The sequence below is a fragment of the Xiphias gladius genome, chromosome 8 (genome assembly GCF_016859285.1).
Source record: "Xiphias gladius isolate SHS-SW01 ecotype Sanya breed wild chromosome 8, ASM1685928v1, whole genome shotgun sequence".
Lineage (NCBI taxonomy): Eukaryota > Metazoa > Chordata > Actinopteri > Istiophoriformes > Xiphiidae > Xiphias > Xiphias gladius.
This window is the reverse complement of record NC_053407.1, coordinates 30,473,930-30,497,922: the sequence shown is the minus strand read 5'-3', so window position 1 is coordinate 30,497,922 and position 23,993 is coordinate 30,473,930. Positions and strand designations below refer to the sequence as shown.

General features: G+C 49.3%; 2 protein-coding genes across 3 annotated transcripts in view; both read right to left on the bottom strand.

The window, feature by feature from the left end:
* LOC120793764 (GRAM domain-containing protein 2A) overlaps positions 1-13,936 on the bottom strand; it is a 29,587-nt gene extending 15,651 nt beyond the window's left edge. Inside the window, exons 1-2 of the mRNA XM_040134129.1 lie at positions 13,845-13,936; positions 5,386-5,499 (exon numbers count right to left, since the gene is read on the bottom strand). Of these exons, the coding sequence (XP_039990063.1) occupies positions 5,386-5,489 (104 nt within the window). The 5' untranslated portion in view covers positions 5,490-5,499; positions 13,845-13,936. The remainder of the gene's footprint in view (positions 1-5,385; positions 5,500-13,844) is intronic.
* Positions 13,937-17,368: 3,432 nt separating this feature from the next.
* The window catches only part of znf609a (zinc finger protein 609a), a 48,917-nt gene continuing 42,292 nt past the window's right edge, over positions 17,369-23,993 (bottom strand). The window contains exons 6-9 of one of the 2 annotated variants that reach the window (XM_040132682.1): positions 22,822-23,203; positions 20,830-21,168; positions 19,549-19,627; positions 17,369-18,289 (exon numbers count right to left, since the gene is read on the bottom strand). In XM_040132682.1, coding sequence (XP_039988616.1) covers positions 19,554-19,627; positions 20,830-21,168; positions 22,822-23,203 — 795 coding nt within the window. In that variant the 3' untranslated portion in view covers positions 17,369-18,289; positions 19,549-19,553. The remainder of the gene's footprint in view (positions 18,290-19,548; positions 19,628-20,829; positions 21,169-22,821; positions 23,204-23,993) is intronic. The other variant, XM_040132681.1, reaches the window with a different exon arrangement.

The window sequence follows — 23,993 nt, the reverse complement described above, 5'->3', positions numbered from 1 at the left end:
CCCCTCACGTGAAGGTTTAAATGCAGTTTGAACATGGTGTGCGTGTCGGTCCGTTTCTGTCTTGGACTGTTTTGTTTCGCTCTAATCTGGCAGCGCTATCGTTTTCATTTGACACAGCAGCTGTGGTAGCGTTTGCCAAGAGAAGTTAAAGGGCAACTTCGGTGATTTTCCCCCTCAGCGCGTGTTTCCAGGCGTTGGGGAACAGTGGTATCAAACCTTTAGTGTCTCCAGAGGGGGCTGTGTGAAGTCCTCAGGTGATGTCACCTGAGCCGGTGTCGGTCGGGTCTCAGGACTACTGTGGGGGTGTGGAGTTGGAAAGAAGTGAGACCGCACTAACCCCCCCAATCTCTGCTGCAGGCTACGGGCTCCAGGATACATTAGACGCTACTAGCATAAGGCTCCCAGATCTACCGCCAAACTGTCAGAGGTCCAGGTGCATTGTGGGTAATGTAGGTGCCAGGCCTTGACAAAGAAGAAGAAGAAAAAAAAGGAGGTCGATATTTTGTTTGAAAACTGTCCAGTAGGAGTCCGACGGTGTCGTAGCGGTGAAATCAGTGGGGAAGTAGCTGCGTCGCTCCCGTCTGTCTACGAAGCTCATTGAAATCGGAGACGTGGGAGGTGACGCCACCTGGAATCAAATCTTTTTGTCCTGTTTTTTTGTTTGTTTTCTTTTTGGTTGACCTAGAGCAATCAAAACTAAATTCGGTGAGTATGAAAAAGCCGAATCTGTCCTTAAAGTTTCCAGAGCTGTAGGATGAAAACCCCCACAGGTTGCTACGACGTCCCAGACAACATGATGGCTACTGCTCCGCCTGTAGCCACGAAGGCTACACTGAGACGCGGTTGCAGGAAAATGGCGGCCACAAATAGAGTGAGAGGTTGGGTTTTCTGTTCAATAAAGTCTTAGATATTTTAACTTTGAATTGTTCATTTAACCTAAGGGGGGAAAAAATGGCGAGATGTTTGTCTACCTGCTCTTCATCCATGTTTTCATAAACTCCTGCTCTGAGGTCAACTGGATAGTGACATTTACAATTCGGGGAAAAAAAAGACATCACCACGGAGCAGCTGATGGAGGCCGGTCATGTGAACGGTCTCGTTGTTTAAAGTGGAAGAGAGATGAGATGTTAATCCACCTTCTAAAAGCACGGAGCTATTTGGCCGGTTGCTTTAACAAATTCCTCAGACTCACACACACGCACGCACACTTGCGTCAGGTTTCATGGAGGATGGTCATGTAAATGGAGTCAGGCCAGGAGGAGGCAAATCAACGTGAAGCTCATGCAAACAGCCGCGTTCCTGCCAGGGCTGGCAGCAGCTCAGCTACCAGTGGTCAGTGTGGTTACCAGTGCAAACGTGGAAGAAGTGGACTGGAAATGAAGAGAACGTTCCCACCATCGGCAACTGGTCTTAGTTTGGTACACTGGAGCACGGAGAGTTCAGTCTGTTGGTGTGTGTGTGTGTGTGTGTGTGTGTGTGTGTGTGTCAAAGGAGTGATTGTCTAAAAGAGCTGCTGAGAGGTGGACGCGGTCTCACACACGAACACACACACGATAAAAGAACTAATTATGCAAACACTTTGAGCCTGAATGGGAAAACTGGAGCAGAGAAAGAGGCTGCGTTCACACTCAGTCGGACAGATTAGAAAACTGTCGTTCACACGTCACACAGGGTTGAAACGGCGCTCACGCTTTCAGGTCGTTTTCAAGAAAGTACAGGCATCACGTGGTCGGCGGAGTCGTCCAACAGAAACGGGCCCGACTTCCCGTTTGTACGTGACATGAGTTTTTCAAGTTAAACTTTGACCTGTGAATCTGTGCCGACGACCAACAGAAAGCCGTCCTGACGTCCTGACGTCCTGACTGCATGAAAGCGCCCTGAGCTACCCTCCGTCATGATTCGGGGCTACATCACTAAACTGACTCGAATTCAACTGAATTGAACTGAGAGTATAAAGCGGAGGAAGTTTTTACTGAAGCCCCACAGCAGAGACATGTTTACGCACAGTTAGGAGACAGGGGGACATGATACTGCGGGAAAACGGACTGTGTGAACTTATTGTCCTCTCAAACCAACAAGGAGAGCTTTATTTTCCCTCCGCGGTACGTTTTTACTGAGCGAGATGGAGAACAATGGTGAATGAGCGGAGCAGCAGTGGACAGAAGACCTCCGGGAGCGGTTGTGTCCGACTGGCAGCAGCCGAGGACGTGTTACGGGAACTGGATACCGGACTCAATGGTGGCGTTCACCAAAGAGTCACAATCTTCTGCGTTGTGCAGCCAACTGCACGTGCTCGTTAGGCCGCCCCCCCCCGCTGGCCCCGCCCGCTGGCTCCTGCTCGGCCCACGGACTTTAAACAAAACTCACTTTTCAAGGCTGCAGGAAGGTTTCACAAATATAAAACGTCTCTCATAAAGGCCGACCTTGTTTGCAGTTGGACGCGTCCCGTCCCCAGTTTTACAGGCGTCTCTTTTATAATGGAGGCCTACGGGGAAAACGCTGTCGGCTGCGGGGGGATGTTTTCGTTGCAGTACCACGAGTGTCCACTGGGACAGACTGGCACCGGTGGCGCCGCATCAGCTCCTGAATACATCCGCCGCGGTAGCCCGGCCCGCTAGTGAGTTAGCGGTTAGCTCGCCGGGCGCCGCGCCGCGAGGCTCCGTTATCCTGCGGCGTCGATTTAAACCACGTCGTTTCTGAACCCTTTCCTGAACCAAACCAAACTGAATTATGGGCTTTGGTCTACGTGTGTGTTCGTGTGTGTTTGTAGGTTTTAAGAGAACATTAGCTTAACCCCAGCTACACACACAGACACACCTCCTCCTCCTCCTCCTTCCCATCAGCCTCTCTGTCTCTCTCTGAGCTCTGCTGCCTGGAAACGTGAGCCGACCGCACGTGCCGTTCCCGCACGCGCACACACACGCGCGCACACACACACACACACACACACACACACACACACACACACACACACACACAGCCTCTGGTTCTGCAGCTTCTCCTGCAGCTTGTTTAGTACGTGACAGGAATAACAGAGCGGCGAGAGAGACGCTGAGGCTTTCCCTCTCAGTGTATTGTCTCTCCTGCACGTCTCCTCAGCTTTCATCCGCTGCCAAACACCCCCAAACACACACACACACACGCACGCACACACACTCTCACACTTTGTCAGGTCTAATGAGGGAGCTGGGAGATTTCGGGGAGGTTTGGCTCTGGGAGCGAATGGTCCACATGACGTTTGTTCACGCTTCGGGTCATTAAGGGAGTCTCCGGCACTCTTCCTGTATCGGTGTGCAAGTTGACCTGGCATATGGACGCTACTGTGTCTGCAACATCTGGCTTCCTCTGGACTCCAGCTGTGAGGCTCTCCCGCAGCTGCTGGAGGTTTCCACCTGCAGCCTGACCACATCTGTTTCCTCAGATCAGAACAAAACTGAGCGCGGTGACAAAGTTGGGAACGTGTTGTGTATTTAATAGGATGTAAGGCAAAGCCACTAAAAGTATTTGTCAGAGGGGGAAAGTAACTAAGTACATTTACACAAGTACTGTACTCGAGTACAACTTTGAGGTTCATTCTCTCTCTCAGTATTTCCAGTTTACGCCACTTTATGCTTCTGCTTCACTACATTCAGAGGGAACTACTGAAGTTTTTACTCCTCTACGTTTTTCTGTTTTAGCTTCTGGTTATTTTTCAGATTAAGATTTTAACATGAAGATTCTGTAACAGCACAGGCAGCGCTCTTAAAATACAACACGCTGTTTAAGATTAAACCACTGGTTCCAACCATCACTGATGTCTGTAAGTTATTACCAGATTCACCGGAGAGTGACTTCCAAAGATCAGAGAAAAGTCCAGGAACTGAATCCGGATCAGCGAATCAGAACCGACGACCCCTCGGGTTCACCCGGCGACCCTCCGGAGGGGCCCGACCCCCGGGTTGGGAACCGGTGGACTAAACTAAAAGCGGCTCCACCGGTAAAACGCCGCCGAGGCCTCCGTGACTCAGGATCAAAGACCTGATCACGTCAGAGAGAATCAGAGACCAGTCACAGGAGACAGGTCCCTGCACAATGAAGTACTTTTACTGTGATACTGGGACTACAGGGAGTACTTTTACTGGGATACTGGAACTACAGGGAGTACTTTTACTGGGATACTGTGACTACAGGAAGTACTTTTACTTTGATACTGGGACTACAGGAAGTCCTTTAATGTGAAAGTTTGAATACATGAAGTACTTTTACTGTGATAATGGAACTACATGAGGTACTTTGACTGTGATAGTGTGACTACATGAAGTACTTTTACTGTTATACTGGAACTACAGGCGGTACTTTTACTGTGAAAGTTTAATACATGAGGTACTTTTACCGTGATACTGGAACTACAGGAAGTAATTTTACTGTAATACTGGAACTACAGGAAGTAATTTTACTGTAATACTGTAACTAGATGAAGTACTGTTACTGTGATACTGGAACTAGATGAGGTACTCATACTGTGATACTGGAACTACATGAAGTACTGTGACTACAGGAAGCTGGTAATGCTACTGCTAGTACTTTTACTTCAGTAGGAATCTGAATGACTTTTACATGCTTCCCTACACAGGAAGTCGTCTTGGTTGCTTTATTTCCTGTGTTCAGCTCTTTTCTGCTGTAAACCACTCATATGCATATACATGCGTCCGGCTGCCCAAGAAATATACAGCATCACATATTTGAACAGTGGAGCTAATTTAACCAAATAATAAAGCAAGATTTGTTTTGAACCCCAACTTTAAAAAGTACATCATCTAAATAAAAGCTCTGTAACAGTTACTGGCTCACAGACATGAAACACATATTTTTATCTTTGGTGTGACTTTCACTTCCTCAGGATGTTATTATCTCTCTTATAATCATAGAAAAAGAGACGCTGCTTTTACCTGCAGAACTTCATTCGGAATCTTCCTGTTTTTAGGTTTCCTTCGGTGTCACAGTGACCCGGCGACAGTTGTCTGAACGTCCACGGCTACGCTGAGAACAGGAGCTGGTCTCCGCTGGTTCAGCAGCTTTTGACGGAGCGAATTTGACAAAATTCTGTGTCAGACTTTGAAAACCAACAATACAAATGTTGTGGTAGCTGTTGCTAGCTGCGTTTAGTGTTGGTCATGTCGATCAAATAATTAAAGTTGATGTCGACAACCCAAACAGCCGTGCCGATCTCTTCCACGCTTGTTTTTCTTCCTCGGGCACAGAAAGATTGTGTCTCCGCTCTTAATCTTGCCTATTAAACTTTAGCCAGTCAGCTCAGTTTAAACATTTCTACGTAAAATCCCATCAGCTTCTCGGGTTTCAACAGGCTGACGGCTCTGAGTTTGCAGCTACTCTGCAGTTTCTCACCTGAAGGGCAAGGGGCAGTGTCCGTCCTCCTCCCTGGGGGGCTCCAACTCATGGGGGGGCAGGACGCCGACGTCTTCGCTGTGCTCCAAGTTCTCCGACATCATCGTTATCGGCCTGGAGAACGAGGAGGGCAGAACGGCATCAGAACATCAGCGGGCAGAATAATACCGCTAACGGGTTTAGCTCACGGCCCGACGCTGCCAGGACATCGCTCGTGTGTGTTCGCAGCTCCTCTCACAACAGGATGGTGAAACTCAAAACGGAGGGTGAAGTAATGATGAGGACTGGAGAGAGAGGGTGGGAGGAGGAACGACGGAGGCAGCATCAGTTAACAAGCTTTAAATATAGAGGTGTGGCCAACACCCAGCCAGTTACAAAGAGGAAACACGCACAGGAGACGAGGCAGGATGAGACAGGGTGAGGTGAGACAGGATGAGACAGGGTGAGGCAGGGTGAGACAGGATGAGACAGGGTGAGACAGGATGAGACAGGATGAGACAGGGTGAGACAGGGTGAGATGGTGAGACATGATGAAACAAGATGAGACAGGATGAGACAGGATGAGACAGGGTGAGACAGGGTGAGACAGGATGAGACAGGGTGAGACAGGGTGAGACAGGATGAGACAGGGTGAGACAGGGTGAGACAGGGTGAGACAGGGTGAGACATGATGAAACAAGATGAGACAGGATGAGACAGGATGAGACGATGAGACAGGATGAGACGATGAGACAGGGTGAGACAGGATGAGACGATGAGACAAGATGAAACAAGATGAGACATGATGAGACAGGATGAGACGATGAGACAGGGTGAGGCAGGATGAGACAGGGTGAGGCAGGGTGAGACAGGATGAGACAGGATGAGACAGGGTGAGGCAGGATGAGACGATGAGACAGGATGAGACGATGAGACAAGATGAAACAAGATGAGACATGATGAGACAGGATGAGACGATGAGACAGGGTGAGACAGGGTGAGACAGGGTGAGACAGGATGAGACAGGGTGAGACAGGATGAGACGATGAGACAAGATGAAACAAGATGAGACATGATGAGACAGGATGAGACAGGGTGAGACAGGGTGAGATGGTGAGACATGATGAAACAAGATGAGACAGGATGAGACGATGAGACATGATGAGAAAAGATGAGACAGGGTGAGACAGGATGAGACGATGAGACAGGGTGAGACAGGGTGAGACAGGATGAGACGATGAGACAAGATGAAACAAGATGAGACATGATGAGACAGGGTGAGACAGGGTGAGACGATGAGACAGGGTGAGACAGGATGAGACGATGAGACAGGGTGAGACAGGATGAGACAGGGTGAGACAGGATGAGACGATGAGACAGGATGAGACGATGAGACAGGATGAGACAGGATGAGACGATGAGACAAGATGAAACAAGATGAGACAGGATGAGACAGGATGAGACAGGGTGAGACAGGGTGAGACAGGGTGAGACGATGAGACAGGATGAGATGGTGAGACATGATGAAACAAGATGAGACAGGGTGAGACAGGATGAGACAGGGTGAGACATGATGAGACAAGATGAAACAAGATGAGACGATGAGACACAATGAGACACGATGAAACAAGATGAGACAGGATGAGACAGGGTGAGACAAGACAAGACAAGATGAGACAGAATGAGACATGATGAGACAAGATGAAACAAGATGAGACAGGATGAGATGGTGAGACATGATGAAACAGGATGAGACAGAATGAGACGATGAGACAGGATGAAACAAGATGAGACAAGATGAAACAAGATGAGACGATGAGACGGGATGAGACAAGATGAGACAGGATCAGACAGGATGAGACAGGATGAGACAGGATGAGACAGGATTAGTCAAGATGAGACAAGACGTGGCAGAATGAGACAAGATGAAACAAGATGAGACACGATGAGACAAGATGAGACAGAATGAGACGATGAGACAGGATGAAACAAGATGAGACAAGATGAAACAAGATGAGACACGATGAGACAAGATGAGACAGAATGAGACAGGATCAAACAGGATGAGACAGGATGAGACAGGATTAGTCAAGATGAGACACGACGAGGTCATAATCGCACCATGAGCTTTCTCGTGGACGCTCGTGGATTTATCTTTGTTTTACAGCTTTAGCAGTGACAGGAGATATGTGGGGGAACCTGTGAGGTTTGATTGGTTGCTGTTGCCAGGTTGTGGAAGAGGTCACCTGACATGGCTGATACCAGGTGAGCCAAACATCTGAATGGGACATAAAAACTAAACGAGCTTTGAAAATCAGATGTATGTAGAATATGAGTTGTAAAAATGGGTCTGAAGAAGTTTGTTTAAGTTGCAGCGGCTAGAGTTGTCAGCTTGTTTCTTTTTTTTATTTGAGAACTTTGAGCTTCATTTTGTGTACAAAAGATGCTCTATACACACAAATACACACACACATATATATATACACACATATACACACATATATACACACACATATATATATATATATATATATATACACGTGTGTATATATATACATGTGTATATATATACGTATACATATATATATATACACACACACATATATATATATACACACGTGTGTATATATATACATGTGTATATATATAAGTATACATATATACATATACATATATACATATACATATATATATATAAAGTCTATTGTTTTATTTTACTATTATATATTATTATTATTATTATAGGTGATATCATTAGAGGACTGGTGTTAGAGCTGACCTGTATTCGCTGGTACATAAAATACTGGGGTTGATGCTGGAATGGTGAACGCGTTTATTGAGGGGTTTTCACGAAGATCCTGGAGGTTTCACGGTGAGTTCTAGATTTCTAAAGGAAGCTTCTACAGTTGTTCTGGGTTTATCGCTGGTGTGGGTTGTAGATTTAGGGCTGATACTAGAGAGAGGACCGGATTACTACCATGTCATTAGAAGCGAGCGTGTTACACTGGCTGGTACTTGGTCTCGGTGCAGTTCTGCCTTCTCTCAGTGGGATGCCTGTGGGCGTGCCTGAGGGAGAGCTCCGATTGGTCGGAGGACTCGCCGATCCGCAGAGAAAACCTGGGATCCAGGGCCGCGACGAAGCCCACGGGCCCTCCGGAGGCGCTCACGTGCCGAACGCAGCACACGGCAGCGCGGATGCTCTCTCCTCTGTTACCGTGGCAACAGCACGGAGAGGGGCCGCTCAGCTCAAGTTTTTTTTTTGCTCCTCGTCTCTGTGTTTGCTGAATGTGGAGCGGAAATGCGGCTTTCTAGCATTCGCCGGGGTCACGTCCACACAACAAGATTATCGGATCAGGGTAAAAATGTGGTTTGTGGTGACCTGATTTCCCCCCGTGACCTGAGTTTATCTCATTTATATCAGAATTGGATCGATGTCCAGAGGAATGAGCGTTCTTATTGTGCTATTTTTCAGCTTTCACTCAGTAGTTACAGGCTTTTTCCCCACTGTCCACGGCCACGCTGCCGTGTGTGTGTAGAAGAACTGCTGTCTGCCCTGTGCTCTGTGACCTCTGCGGTGTGTGTGTGTGTATTGAAGACATGAAGACTGAGACTGTGTAATCTGCTAATAAAGTTTGATTTCTTTATTCACTACAACGAGCTCCGTCTGTTACGGCCCCGTCTAAAATCAGCTACATGGTTTTGTTTACTCGGGAGACTTTCGAGCCCCGAGTAGCGTCTGCAGGCTTCATCACAGGCCGCATACAGCCCCAGCAACCTCCGTCCAGACGGCAGGGCCCTTTGAGCGTCGCCCGGGAGGCAAAACCCGTGGCCAAAAAGTCCGCACATCCCTCGCCGCTGCTCCGAGGCTCAAATATTATGACCCCGTGGTGGTAGCCGAAGGGGACTCGGATGGGCATCAGAGGCGTAGCAGCGAGGAGCACAGTGGAGCTAACTACCCTGGGCCCCAACATGGGGAGGGAACGAAATGGTTGCTTGGACCTTATTAGCCTCAAATGTTACCCCCTCATCGGTGACCACTCACCTGTTTTACGACAGTTTGATCCTGGTAATAGACTGAACCTACCAATCCACACTACTATAGTTGTCTTGCTGACAGGTCAGGCGACATTTCCCTCCCAGCGAGAGAGGGGGAGACTCAACGATACATCAGGCAGCCATTTGCAGCAGTTCACACCGGAGAGCGAGTTGGAGCAAACCTCGAGAGCGAACTCAACTAGTAGGCACCGTAAAACGTGGCGGCGGTTCACCCTTAGTAGGTTGATGTGTATTCTTCTGTGGCCCTTCCTCAGGGCAGAGGGAAAGACGCCTTTCACCTCTTCCGGGACACAGTTCAGACCTAAACGACCACGTGGGAAGTAACGTTCCGTAAAACTCCCTCTCCAAGCAAACCTCGTGGTAAAAGTGTCCGATTTTATCGATTGATTTATTGATTTTATTATTCCACCTGCGCAGATATTTTGAAAATGAACCACGGTTGCCGTGGTGACAGGCACGAGCCTCACACACATATAGCCCTGTCTCCCTCCCTCCGGCCGACAGCAGGTACAGAACCCTCTCCCGCTTCCTGTCCTCCTCCTCCCTCCTCCCCCGGTTTCCATGGAGCAGTCTGCCGGTTTGGCTCTGGCAGGAGTCTCACCCCGCTGATTAAATCAGGCAGCACCTCGGGGACACACGGGCTGTTTGCGCTGATGGGACTCTTTAACACTTTCACGTGTGGCTAGACTTCCTGCTGTCCTGCTGCAGGACGTCCCGTGAAGTCTTCGCAGAGCGGGGCGGAGACAAACCCCTTCGATGGGGCTCAAAAAACAGCTGGGGGCTTGCGGTTCGACGACAGAAAGCGGTCTTTCTCGGTACCACGGCGAATCACGACGGTTCGGTTACAGCTTACAAACACCGCTTACGTTGTCTGCATGTGAATTCTGGCAGAACCACGCGAACCATTCTTTAGGTTCACCCTAAAGAACCCGAGCTCGGCACAACGCTTTGTGTGTGTCACCATGGGTCTCGCAGACCGAGCGGCGACGAGATGGCTGCCGGCCGCCTCACCTATCCGACCCCGGCTGGCCCGAAACGAACTGTCGAGCGGTCAGCCTGTCGTCTGCCTGATGCAGAGTCTCAACGGGAAGTTCGGCTGGGAAAACAAGCCACTGTACGAAAACCGGATGTAGGGTGAGACCATCTGCAACCCCAGGCCGAGTAAGACCGGGATCACAGAGGTCACCGGGAGATACGAAGGGCCGGACGGAGGGACGGGGACCTGCGACCTTTGCCATGAGGACCGCCGCGTGGCCAGCATCACATTTCGTTTGAGTGTAAGAATGTAAACTGATGAATTTTCTTACGGTCAGACGGGCAAGTTAGGAGTCGTCTTTCATCGCCGCCGGACGCCTTAGTTCTTGCACCGTGTGTTTAGCTTGTGCTCCACACGCTGTGACCACGGTCCTCAGATCAGATCGGATAAGAGCGAGACAGACTGAGGATGACGTCCCTCTCTTAAGAGATGACCTTTGCTCCGTAGCTACGGCACATCACCCATCTAACTCAAGGTCCACTTACTATCTCTTCCTCTCCAGCTTTCAGCTCGCTAGCAGCTTTCCCTCTCCCTGAGGAGGATGAGACGCGTGCAGTGCTTTTATGACTTCGATTCATCGGCGAATCTCTTCTCCCTCTCCATGCTGAGGCTTGGTTCTCCCGGTTCCTACCTGTCCCGGTCGCCCGCCGCCCCCTTCGGGACGCTCGAAACACAGACGGGGGAGAAAAACTGACCCGGCACTTCGTCTCACCAGGACCTGCACTTCATGAGCCACCTTATCTGGAGCCGGTCCTAATCTTCCACTTTTTCACGTCTGCTCTGCTGCGTTTCAGAGTCTTATAACAACAGATGAGATCTTTGCAAATCTCCACGGTTGACGACAGAGAACACGAGCCGACATTCGATACCCTGTGTTTTGTCTGGCTGCTGGATGACACCAGTCTCCGCCGCAGCAGCGTCCTCCACTGTGGCAGGATTTATGTAAATCATGAGAAAATGATATCCCTCTAAAAACGCAATCCATTTTCACAGCCTGCATCTCTCTCCTCCAGCAGGTTAACTCGGGACAGCGGAAGGTGGCGGCGAAGGAAGAAGCGCGGGGGTTCGATTCAGCGCCTCGAGGGTGTTTTGGAAAGATCTGTCTGGAGTCATATTTTCTATTCTTTCTTTCTGGTAAAGGATCTCATGCCGGAGCCAAACTCAGCGTGTCCGTCCGTCTCTCGTCACCCTCCCTCCTCCGTCTGTGGCTCTCGGCTCCGAGCGCATCGGTTCCCACTGGAGACGTGGATCTTTGAGATCACCTCACAAATAAAACTTCTCCTCACTGTGGCGTTTTTTTTTTTAAATCAAACAAACAGCAGGAAGCGGTGCGTTTGTTGGGGACTATTTTCAGTGGCGGATTAATCCACGTATGGTGCTGTGGCGAGCATTCGGGGCAGTGTATGGATCCGTGGGATTTGACGACGAGAAGGAAAATAAACTTATCACCTGACTTGTGCTTAAAAGGGCAAAAGTAAACTTCCGTCTACGGCTGCAAGTAACAGCTGTTTTTGTCATCAATTCATTTTCCCTCGATTCATTGATTATTGGTTTGGTCCACTTAACGTCAGAAAACAGGCGAAACTATTTCATTCAGCCTACGGCGACGCCTTCGAACCTCGCGCTTTGTCCCACCAACGTCCGGGACCCCAGGAGACGTTTAGTCGACTCCGATGTCAAGACCAGGAGCAAATACTCGCACGGGACGAGCTGAAACAAGAGGACGCTCGGCACCAGAGCAGCTGCCGATTAGTTCAGCCAACTAATCGATCGATCGACCGACCGACCGACCGCACCTCGCAGCTCTACCTCAGCGTTCGGTTGCGTAAACGAGACACTGGGTTTCGCGCTAAACGAAGACAGGACAAATGCTGGGCTCCAGACCGGGAGACCGGGAGACCACCCCCGCCGCAGGACCCGCTCCAGACCAGCACCAGCGGCTTCGCTCAGCGTGACCGACTTTCCACACACGCGTCGCATGTTTTTCCTCCCTGACGTTAGAATTTTCTTGTTCCACCGCGTTAGAACAAGTTCTGGTTCGGATGATGAGAGTTTCACCCATAGCGGTTAAAACGTGACCCAGGACCTCATCGACAGGTAGACAGCGGCTGGAACACCTGGAGCGGCCACCGCGGTTTGTTACGGTCTCGGTGTGAGAAGACCCGCGGTGTTACGTGGACTCCGGCAGACGAGCCGCCGTCACCGCGGAGCTCGGAGCGAGTGCGGCTCGCCGCACGCCGCCGCTCCGTTCATCAGCTCTGCCGGTGCGAGGCTCCGTCGGATCCTGCTGCTCTGATCACGTTCGTTCTGCAGACGCCGAAGCTCCGCTTTCACACACAGGTCCCGCTTGTTTTAACTTCAGACTGGACGGCTTCCCCGCGCACACGCACACACACACACACACACACACACACACACACACACACACACACACACACACAGAGCGCTTCAACCGGACCCGTTTCCCAGACGAAGCTCTGAGGGCACAACGCACCGGAATCATACCTCGCCACGGTTCAGACCTGGACACGGGATTCTGGTGGTCCAGGGTCTGGGAAGTTTTAAAATCCCAGCAAAAGCTCAGCGGGCTCCGGCTCCCGGAAGCGTCGCGGGATGAGGATGAAGATGAGAGATGATGCGGATCAAACACTGACAGGAGGCTGATGGATCCAGATGATGAAGCGACGCTTTCACGCTCTTTCACGTTTCCCTTCATCCGGTGTCCGGCTGCAAAGATTAGCTGATTAATCAATTAGTCGGTCGACTGAAGATTAATTCCGCGACCGTTGCGACGGTCGACCGATCGTTTCGTCGGCATCTTCCGTCTTTCGGTCGCTGGTTCGGACAAAAGAAGACTCGAGACCCCGTTCTGACGTTTTCACAAACGATTAATCGGCGGCTTGAGAAACCAACCGGCAGGTGACTCGATAACGACGGCGGGGTCCCGCCGCGGGGCCTTTCCCCCGCGATACAGCCTCGTGTTTTATTCGATGGTCACAGGCTCGATTCCGGGAAAAAATCAAATAAAAAACAAATAAAGTCACAGTTACCGGTCGATCCAGCTGGAAAAAAAGTAAAAGTAGAGAATCTGCCTCTGAAATGCGGCGAGGCAGAAGTACGAAGACCGGTACTCGAGTAAATGTACTTAGTTACCCGCCACCGCCGGCAACGACCGGTTCTACTAAAGTGCTGCCCCCAGTCCTGCCACAACGACGCGGTCGCGCTCGGTGGGATTGTTACGGCAGCTGATACCCGGAGTCGCCGTTAGTCACAGTAAAGGAGCCATCGGTACTACAGTGGCGACTGCTCTCTCACACACACACACACACACACACACACACACACACACACACACGCACGCACGCACGCACCGCAGATTCGCTCCTACCTGTTCGTGGTCTCCGGTCTTCGATCAGGAGACGGTCCGTCCGGGAGCTCGTTCCGGGGGCAGAGCTGGCGCTGACAGCCCGCTGGACCGGCGCGGTCAAGTCCGCGGCATTTAACCGGGACCAACACAGGAAGAAACGGGAAGTGGTCTTCAAAATAAAAACCAGGGCGAGCGTGAAACATCAAAATAAAAGCACGTTGCATTTGTGACGAGTCAAATCAAAGTGGTATTAAATGTGCTGCTGATCAGACCCATTGATCGATAGTTCAACCCCGGTGCGTTTAAACGGGGCCAGATGAACCTGCTAAATGCCGGGCCCCCCTCGACCCCGCGTCCACGACCCCGCAGGACTAGCGCGCTGCAAAGACATTTCATTTGGCGCCACTGTCACTGACGCTCTCCTTCACGGAGCTTCACGTCTACAGCAGATGAACCGGTTCAGCTTTTTCCTGATATAAAAGATGCAAAATGCGCGTTTCTTTCGTTTCTCAACGTTTTCAAGAAAAAGTTTTTCTGGACTCAACCGCGGATTATTTGGGGGCTCGCGTGGCCCCCGTTGCGCTCCGCAACATGAAGACACCAACCTTGACACGGGGCTGTCTCTGGAGGACACGGTCGTTCAGCAGGACGCCTCACGGAGGGAGGACAGAGGAGACACCTCCGACCCGCCGCGGAGTCCGAACCTGCTGGTTTTCCTGCGCTTGCGCTCCCTCTGGCTCGATGCGAGGAGTCTGTCGTCGCTGAGGGGAAACCCGCGGTTTTGCGACCGTCCCTCTAGTCCGCCCTGCAACATCCTGTGAGTCCACGAAATCCTCTCCAGGTACGGCCCATGGTTCGGTGCAGACCTTGAGCCTCAGCCTCGGAGCCGAGCAGAGCGTTTCACGTGCCGAGGTCTCGAGACCCCGACCCCGGAGACCGTCACTTGGAGGAGAAGGGAATCTCGCTGTGCTCCGCCGCGGTGGAGGCAGAAATGTCACACTTTTACAAAGGAAACCAAAAGGACCCGCACAGGTAGAGGCGACACACCGTGGCGCTCGGGCCACAACGGTGTCGCGGCGCCCCCCGGTGGCTAAACAGCCGCACTGCGTTCTCTCAGGTGGCGTGGCCCCACATCCAGCATCTGAACAGACCGGAGACATTTCACCGGCTCGGTGGTCCTGTCTTTCGTCCCACTGCTCGCCGTCGGGTTAGGATCGGCCCAAACCGCCTCCCCCAGCTCCCTGGGTTACTGAGAGGAGACCGAGCAGCTGTTTACCAGCAGCTGGACAGATGTTGAAGGAGAACTGCAGCGATTCACCTCAGTTTTGGTGGGTCATTACTCAAGAGTTACCGTCTGAGGATCCCGCTCCGAATCGTTTGGCTCCTGTTTCGTCCAGACCGAGGTTCAGACGTTCACGGTCCCTTCAGGATGAACTGGAATCCCTCTGCCGATGCTCCGACTCTTCATCTAGCGCCGCCATCAGGCCACATTTTAATTTGTCCAGCACTTTGGTTTATGACTCTCCCACCCCGACGTTCCGTTCCCGCCCCAGCGTTCCCACACTGACGTTTCTGCGCCGACGTTCCCGCGCCGATGTTCCCGCCCCAGCGTTCCCACACTGACGTTTCCCGCCCCGGCGTCCCCACACAGACGTTTCCGCCCCAGTGTTCCCGCACCAATGTTCCCGCGACGACGTTCCCACCCAAGCGTTCCCGCCCAAGCGTTCCCACACTGACGTTTCCGCGCTGACGTTCCCGCCCCAGCGTTCCCACCGCGACGTTCCCGCCCCAGCGTTCCCACCACGACGTTCCCGCCCCAGCGCTCCTGCGCCGCTAAGCACGGAGCTGCAGCCTGGAAACCGTTTCAAGCTGCGCTGACGTCTTTTTAAAGCCGCCGCGGCGCCTGTCAACTGACTAGTGCCGTTTTTTATGCCAGAATGTGAAGTCCAAGATAAATTTGCACATCGCGGACACGTCAACTTCACTAAGTAACTAATCCACTTTTTCCTCAAACTGCCGTGTTCGCCTCTACTTCAGTTACCGATTTCCTACATTTCCCACAATCCTCTTTGACGGCTCAAAGAAGGGAATGTGAAGAATTCAGCAGTGGGTTTACGTTGACGGAGATTTAGGTGAGGCAAAGGGTTAAGAGAAGTTTTCCAAAGTACAGATGACGCTTTGTTCTTAAAGTCTAGATGAAGTGAGTAAAGCTCCAGCCTGCACTGCATTCTGGTCCATTTCCTGGCCCCGTGGGTGCAGAAGACGAGGTTCTTGATCTGTGATTGTGAGGGGCCGATACCGAATCCCGATCACGTAGTTTTCATGTCCCTGAACGATTTTCTGCAGACCACATTTAGGTGCAAGGTCACTTAACCGAACAGGGACCAACAACTCTCAGCGGATTTGTAACATTCTAGAGATTTTCTTCATCTTTGAACCGAGCACGTGTGGGACCTGCAGCTGGGAGAGAGGTTTTAGGTTGCGAGCCATTTAATATTGAGATAAACACTGGACTTTGAAAAGCTAGCTCATGAAAAATGTTAGAAATCGTGTTTGGACTGGTCACTACTCCTGAAAACAAACACACCTTTCTGACATCCATTCTGTAAAGGGTAGAGAAGCAACCCTGTGACCAGAGGGTCGCGGGTTCGATCCCCGGACCGGCAGGATTAAATCCGGGCGGGGGAAGCGCGTGCCTCTCCCTCACCGAGGCTCTTAACCCCAGCTGCTCCGGCGGAGCTGGCCCAGAGGCCAGCGAGTCAGACTGTGGTTGGTTTGGGAGGCTTGCAGGTGTGAATGGGGGTCAGTGATCAGGGTTCAGAGGCTGCCTCTCAATGAAACTACCCTGGATTAAAGAAACCCTTACAAAAACAAAAACTGAAGAACTGAGAGGATCACGCAAATCTGATTATGATAAGTTCATTAAAGGCTGACGAAAAAGACCCGTTGAGGTTCCTGAGTTTCTAAAATGGTCCCTAGGCAACTGAAAAAGTTCCCATGGTGGAAACAGGTCATGAAGGTACAAGGTTTAACTGAATCTGACTCAGAAAATTAATTCACCTTGCTGCTTTATAAACAAGCTCATATTCTAACACTGTATGTGATGTGAGTTTAGTAACCGAACAACATATTTTGACTTTTAAAATGGAGCAGACCGTAAACATTGCTCGTACACTACTGTCCCAGGTCAAATCAACCGGATCACAGGGCGTCCTGGTGGCTGAGTGTTTAAGACACAGGACAGCAAGGTTCCCAGTTCCTGTCGGTTTCCCGTCACACCCCCTTCTCTTGTATCCGTCTGTCGCTGTACTTTTAACTGTGCAATAAAGGTGAAAATATCCTGTGAAAATATGAAAACAAAAACAAAACAAAAAACCAGAATCAAACAGATTCAGCAGCAGCTTTGATAATTTAATAATGATCCTGTTTCAGGCTCAAAACATCTGTCACGCCCACGATTCTGTCTTCACTTGCACACAAATCTAATTCGGCTCAAACTTTTTCCACATGTTTCAGGGAATAAATGAGGACACTGAGGTCGGGCGCCGTTCCACCAGCTACAGGTTTAATATCAGATCAACAACAGTAGAAAAACAGAGGCTACCAGACAAAAAGAAGAGTAGGAAATCCAACAGCATCCAGCAGGCTCTTTAAAATAATTCCTCTGTACAGTATTTACACACACACACGCACACGCACACACGCACACACACAGAGTACAGTACAGCTACACACTGAGGAGGGGGGGCCACCGACTCCCCGTCAGTCAGTCTGAGGCTGCAGCTTCAGTCCGAAGGCTGCCCTCTGATTGGTCCGTCCTCCTCCGTCCACAGTGTTTTTTTGTTTTCGGTGAAGCAGACACACTCCCAGGTGAAGGTGTGACAACGTCCAGTGGAGTCCACAGCTGATTCTGGTTCTCAGAGAGGTCAGAGGTCACGCAGAGAGAGATTAAGGGTCAGAGGACGTCGCCCAACTGTGAAGGGGAAATAAAAAACTGAGACGACTGCGTGCCATAAAACACGACAGAGCATCACTGGGACTCTGAACGCCCCCCCCTCCCCTCCACGCTGCCCAGAACTGTCCACCCCCCCAAACAACGACAGCTGCTCCTCCATACGTCCCAACGGCACCAACGACCTGCAGCGTCTCAGTGTGTCCCCACCCACCACGTCCACTCTGTCCTCAGTCCGTGAGCCAAAACCTCCGCTGCCCACCCGCCCAAGCACCAATGGTGCCGTCTGGAACCAGCAGGACCGACAGGACCAGTGGGACCGGTAGAACCAGCAGAATCAGGCCTCCAATCCTCCGGTCCGGTCCAGTGAGGAGCAGCGCGGCCAGCTGGACGTCCAGGGAGAGAAATCAAACGTACACAAACACCATTGAACTGATGTCGAAACAGAAATGTTTCCTCATGTGATCCAGTCACATGACTCCGGGCAGGGTGGAGGTCAGCCAATCAGGTGTGCCTGTAGAGGGTAAGAAGACATTATTGGTCAAAAGGGACGGCCACCCAGCGCAGCCTGAAAATCACATGTTTACATCCACAGCTTCTGTATTAGCTTCTCCACGACAGGAGCAGGTGGATTTGGTACTAAATCCAAGTGCGGTGCCGAGACTGGGACTGGCAGTCCCGAAGGACACAGCTGGCTCTGAGAGCTGGTGTGTGGTGTGGCAACTGGTCTGAAGTCAGTCTCGTGTTTTTGGTTCGCTCTGGCGACCTCCTACTGCAGGTGGGACTCTTCTGTTCATTTAACAACACTGACGTTCAAAAGCCATCACATGTGATTGTCAAAGAAAATCTGATGAGAGCCGCCGCTCCAGAGTCCCTGCTGTCCCACCGCTGAACTGCACTGTGCCCACCCGCCTGCTACGGCGAGGCCTCTCTGGCATTGCCGTGCCTGGAGAAAAGTGTGTGTGTGTGTGTGTGTGTGTGAAGAAAGCAGCTTCAGTGGCAGTTAACTGGTAAAGGTCCGTACTAGAATAACTGTGTGAGTAAGACTGTTCTATTATTATTATTATTATTATTATTATTATTATTATTATTATCATTATTATTATGGGCACTTAATACCAAGAAAGCCACTTTGTCCAAACTACTTGTGCATCATGGGACTTTCTACAACAAGCTCTGATGTCCTTGTAATTTTGCTGTTTGACTCCTACTGAACAAAAAAAATAAATAAAATCAACAGAACAAAGAAAATAAATGTAACTGCACATTAAAGAGGAATTTAACACCAAACCCCTGCAGAGAAACTTTGACCTTCGACCTCCGAGGGATCAAGTTTCAACCTGCGGCAGTGACATTCAACATTGATGCCAAATTGCACTAAAAGTGCAGCAACATAAACATTTCCACCACGTGTCAGACCACTAGATGGCGCTACAGACTGCAACACGGGAATGTCATCAAGTCAACAGACAGAGAGACTGGAACGACACACAAACAGGTGTGTGTGTTTGTGTGTGTGTGTGTGTTTCAATGTGAAAACCAAGTGCTTCACACAGAGGATATTTTGTCAAAGTGAGACACACCTTACGTGTCCTCAGAGCTGTGTTAGTAAGACAGAAAGAACGGGATTGGTCTAAAGTTTAGAGTTGAAAGTCAGGACCGGGATCAGGGGAAGGACTGAGCTGTGTTGGGCTGTAAATAAAATAAAGTATAGGAATATATATATGAATACAAAGACGTAGTATAAGGGCGTCGGTGATGTGTGTGTCTTACCGTTCTCACCTCCGTGAAGGGGGGTACATGGACGGGGCGGACGCTTGCTGACTGGCGACGATGGCTGAGGAGGAGAGGCCTGTGAGAGAGCGACAAGCGTCAGACAGATCCAACATGGCCGACACGCAGAAGTCTGACTTGTTCTTATTAGTTTACAAATCCTGACACGTGTCGGGGTCATTACATCATCAAAACCACCCCACAATTCTTTCACCATATCCCAGCTGGTCTCAAGTTCCTGCCGGATGCAACAGACTGAAGATTTTTCAAGACCTTTTAAATAATACCTCAAAATTAGAAACTGGCTTTGTGGAGTTTGAGAGACGTGGCCGTTTACCACGCAGGGAGTATCCAACGAGAAGACAATACTGAGCTGCATTATGGGAAATGTAGGAACCAGTGTTTCTTGGGTTTGACCTAAAAGTCAGGATGTCTCGGCCTCTGCTGCTTCGTTTACGAGGATTCGTTATTCATGGAAAAACGACACTAAATTGTAAGAGAACCCCTTTAAAAACAAAATGAAGAAACCAAAAACAAATACAAAGTTTAAACATCTCCTGGGGTGCAAAGATGAACCAGTGTGTGCCTGTAAACCCATAAGAGAGAGATCCGGCTACACATTGATACACAACCAAGACCGACTGACAAATGTTACCACCAGGGACAATAACACCGAGGACACTAAGGCTGGCAGCTGATGGTGCTTCCGAAGCACAGCATCCCCCAAGTCTTCCTGGTTCAAGAAAATCACTGAAACCAGGCTGTTTTACTTACAGGAGCACTGAAAACACCAAATTTAGATGGATGGGACTGATCGGGGAACAGTAAACATTATTTTCTGTGCTTTTTACATTCAGTACTTGAGATCAAAATAGAGAAAAAGATATTTTCCATTTAGTTTCTCAAAACGAATGCGAAAAATAAAATCCTCTCAAAACACCAGGATGCCAATAATCAAAATTTTGTAATGAATCGTTGACCATTTATCAAGATATGTAGGTGACCCTGTTGTCTGCTACAGTTAAAGATGACTGCTGAAGACTGGTCCTGGTCCTGGTCCTGGTCCTGGAGACTGGCTTTTACCGTTTTCCATTCAGAGGCACTGACATTAAATACTAAAGTTTTGGATTTTCTGAAACACACTGAGCTGCAGCTGCTTGACATCTACCGATGTGTCGTCAGTTATTATCAAACAGCTGGACAGACCGGTACGTGTGTTATGGCAGCTGTTTTGTTTCTGTCACCTGTGTATCCTCATCACATGACCTGTGAGAGTCTCACCTGAGGCGTAGGGCAGGTCGTACTGTCCCGGCAGCAGTGGGAATCCAATGTGAGGGTGGGAAGACAGGATGCGTTGGGAGGGTGAGGATCGAGGCCGGTCGCTCTCTCTCTCCCGGTCTCTCTCCCTCTCCCTCTCCCGGTCGTGCAGGGTCTTGTTGTCTTGGATGGACGGGGATTTGCTCTTGTACTGGCTGGCGTGCTGCTGCAGCAGCTCCAGAGCTTTGGCCTCGCTGGGCGGCTTCACTGTGGGACTTGACCTGGAGGGTTTCTCCCCCTCCTCCCCCGACGTTACCTTCCCTCCGTACGAGGGGAAGGAGTAACCAGCCGGCAGGTACGAGCCTGAGGACAAAGTATTCGCGGTGTTTAAACATGTCTGAACACAAGGTTTCCGCAGGTTCCTCAGGTTAAATTTAAGACTTTTTAAGACGCTTTCGTTACCACATAGAATGAGATTAAATATCTTTTTCACAGTTGTACCAGTCAAAGTGTGAACCTTAACAAGTGGAGAGGTCCCTACTGGTTTTCACTGATATCTTTCATACTTTTCATGCACATAGCAACTGCATGAACTTCCCAGCAGTATATAAAAATAATTCCTAATGATCTCATTAATTAATTAACAAACACGACCGGGAAAAGCATCAGAAAATGGATGGGTGGATTATTCATTGAGATCATTTAAGATCTAAATACTGTATGTATTTTACACAAGGTCAGAGCTCTGGAACAATACTACTGAGAATTTTACATCTAGTTTTTCTAAAATCACATCTGATAGAAAACATTACGTTATTGCAGTCTAGAAAACATATTTAATTCCTTTGTAAATGACATTTTAAACTTTTTAATATCTTCTTTGGAGAAAATTAAGGAATTTAATCAATTTTCTCAACGTTTTTAGAACTGCTGGGCTCAAATTAGATCATGACATCAAATGTCCTCATGCATAAGTGGTTCTCTCCAAATCAAGTCCTGTTTTCCTCAGGTCCATTTAGGTTCTGTCCCTATCGCTCTTTTGGATGTGGGTTTTCTTTTTTAAAAGACTTCTAACGTAAATTACTATACATTGTTTCTGAGGATAGGTATGGTTTTCTGTCTGTGTGTCCTATTCCAACAGCTTGCTGGGATGCATTTATGATTAGGCCTCATCTTACAGAGATGTTTTAAAGGCAAAACAGGTCCCACACTGGCTTTAACATAAAAACAAACCCTAACACCAAAGATTTTTTTAGGGCTGCAATTTCATTAGCAATCAGTCTGTTAATTCCTTTTCCTTTTAGTAGACTTAGTCTATAAAACAAAACGGCGAAAGATGTCCATCACACCCATCCCAAGAGCCCAAGGGGACGTCTTCAAATGTCTTGTTTTGTCCAACCAACTTCCAAAACCCAAAGAGATTGAGAATCATTAAAATCATGTAAAAACAGCGAAACGCAGAAAATCCTCTCATTTCAGAAGCTACAGTGAACGACTGGCATCTTTCCTCGATAAAAGACAAAATATTTGGCCAGTAAAAGAAATAGTTCTGTGTCAAGAGCTTAGCCTAGCTTAGCATAAAATCAGTTAGCCTGACGCTTTCTGAATTGCACAATTTCTTACTTTACTTCATATGTTATAGGTTAAACAAAGTATTAATCCGGACAAAACCCAGCAGATTGTTCATTAATGACAACAGTTCTTAGCTCCACACATGACCTCGTTATATTCAATTATTTTGCTGTGAAAAAATTTGTTTGTGGTTTTTGGAGGAGTTACAGCATTACAGTTACTACAGTTGTCAACAGGCGAACAGTTTCCACCTGCTTTCAGTCTTTATGCTAAGCTAGGGTAACCAAGTCCTGATTCTCATCTCACCCTTGGAAAGAAAGGAAATAAGCTTATTTACAAAAGCGCTTAACAGTTCCTTTAATTATCCGTCAGCCAACCAATGGACTAGTTTTCAGCGCTAATACTGTATTCATCAGTGCACCTCTAGAGGCTCTCTCTTCTTACCGGGGTAGTTCTGCATCATGACGGAGGGCATGCCTCTGTAGCCGGGGTGGCTGGGCTCGTAGCCCTGGCTGTAGCCGTAAGGTCCGTGCATGTAGGGCATGTAGCCCTGGTGCTGGGCCAGGGGGGAGGAAAACTGCATGTGTGGGGGATGTACTTCCTTCCCTCCCCCTCGGTGCTCCTCTGGAGGAAGCTGAGTCCTGCCCTCCGCCCCCTCCTTCACCTCCTCTTTCTGGAGGCCCTCCTTCGTCCGTGACCTCTCGTCCTTCCCTTTCCTGTCTCGTTCTCGCTCCCTCTCGTCCTTCCACCGGTCCTCCTCCTGCGGTTTGGGAGCCTCTGAGTATTTGCTGGGGTAGACATAGGGCCACAAGCGCGAGTCGGGCTCCTAAAGAAAAGAACAACAGTTAGTTAACGCGGGTGACGGGTGGTATCTAAAAATCTTCTAAACACAGTAACGGCCAGCGTCTACCACATCAAGCCGTGTTGCAGCTGCCGGAGACGGGCTGCTCCGGTTTGAACTGGTACGATCCCAATGTCCACCAGCTCTGTGAGCAGAGCATCTCTCAGCTCTTTTCTTTGCTCCGCTATCTTGGGCTGCCGGAGGCCCATTCAACAAATGATTCTCGCTGCCAAATTGCAGATAAATTGGCGAGTCCTACAATCCTCTTGCATGCTCATCCGTAAGTATGGTGTTTCTGTTTGATTGGTTAAACACATCAAAATTAAAGTGATCTCATGTTCCAGGAAGCCCGTTACTCACCCTCACTGTGTTTTAATGCAGCTCAATTAATCATATTGCTGTATTTACTGTTTCTGTTGTCGGACACTGAATGTGAAAGTAAAATTAGTATGTAATCATTTATTCACTTCGCTATAGTTGTGTGCTTTTGGAATAGCTGTGGACCTTGACTACCGAGTTAGGTGGAAATGTCGTGCTAAATGCGATCCAGATGCTCCGTGCTGATGCTTCTTCTCCCTGGAAACTGTAACCGGACCGAGGCTCATCCTGACGGTTATATTAATGAGAGTCCAGCTCGTGATCAGCCCTTGGCTTTAAGGCTGTACCAGGTACCAGTATGCCATATACTTATTTTTTCCTCAATCCATGAGTGTTTTGTGTGTTTATTTTGTTCAGAGTGTTAAACTAGGCAGTTATTATCAAGCTTCTGAGCTGT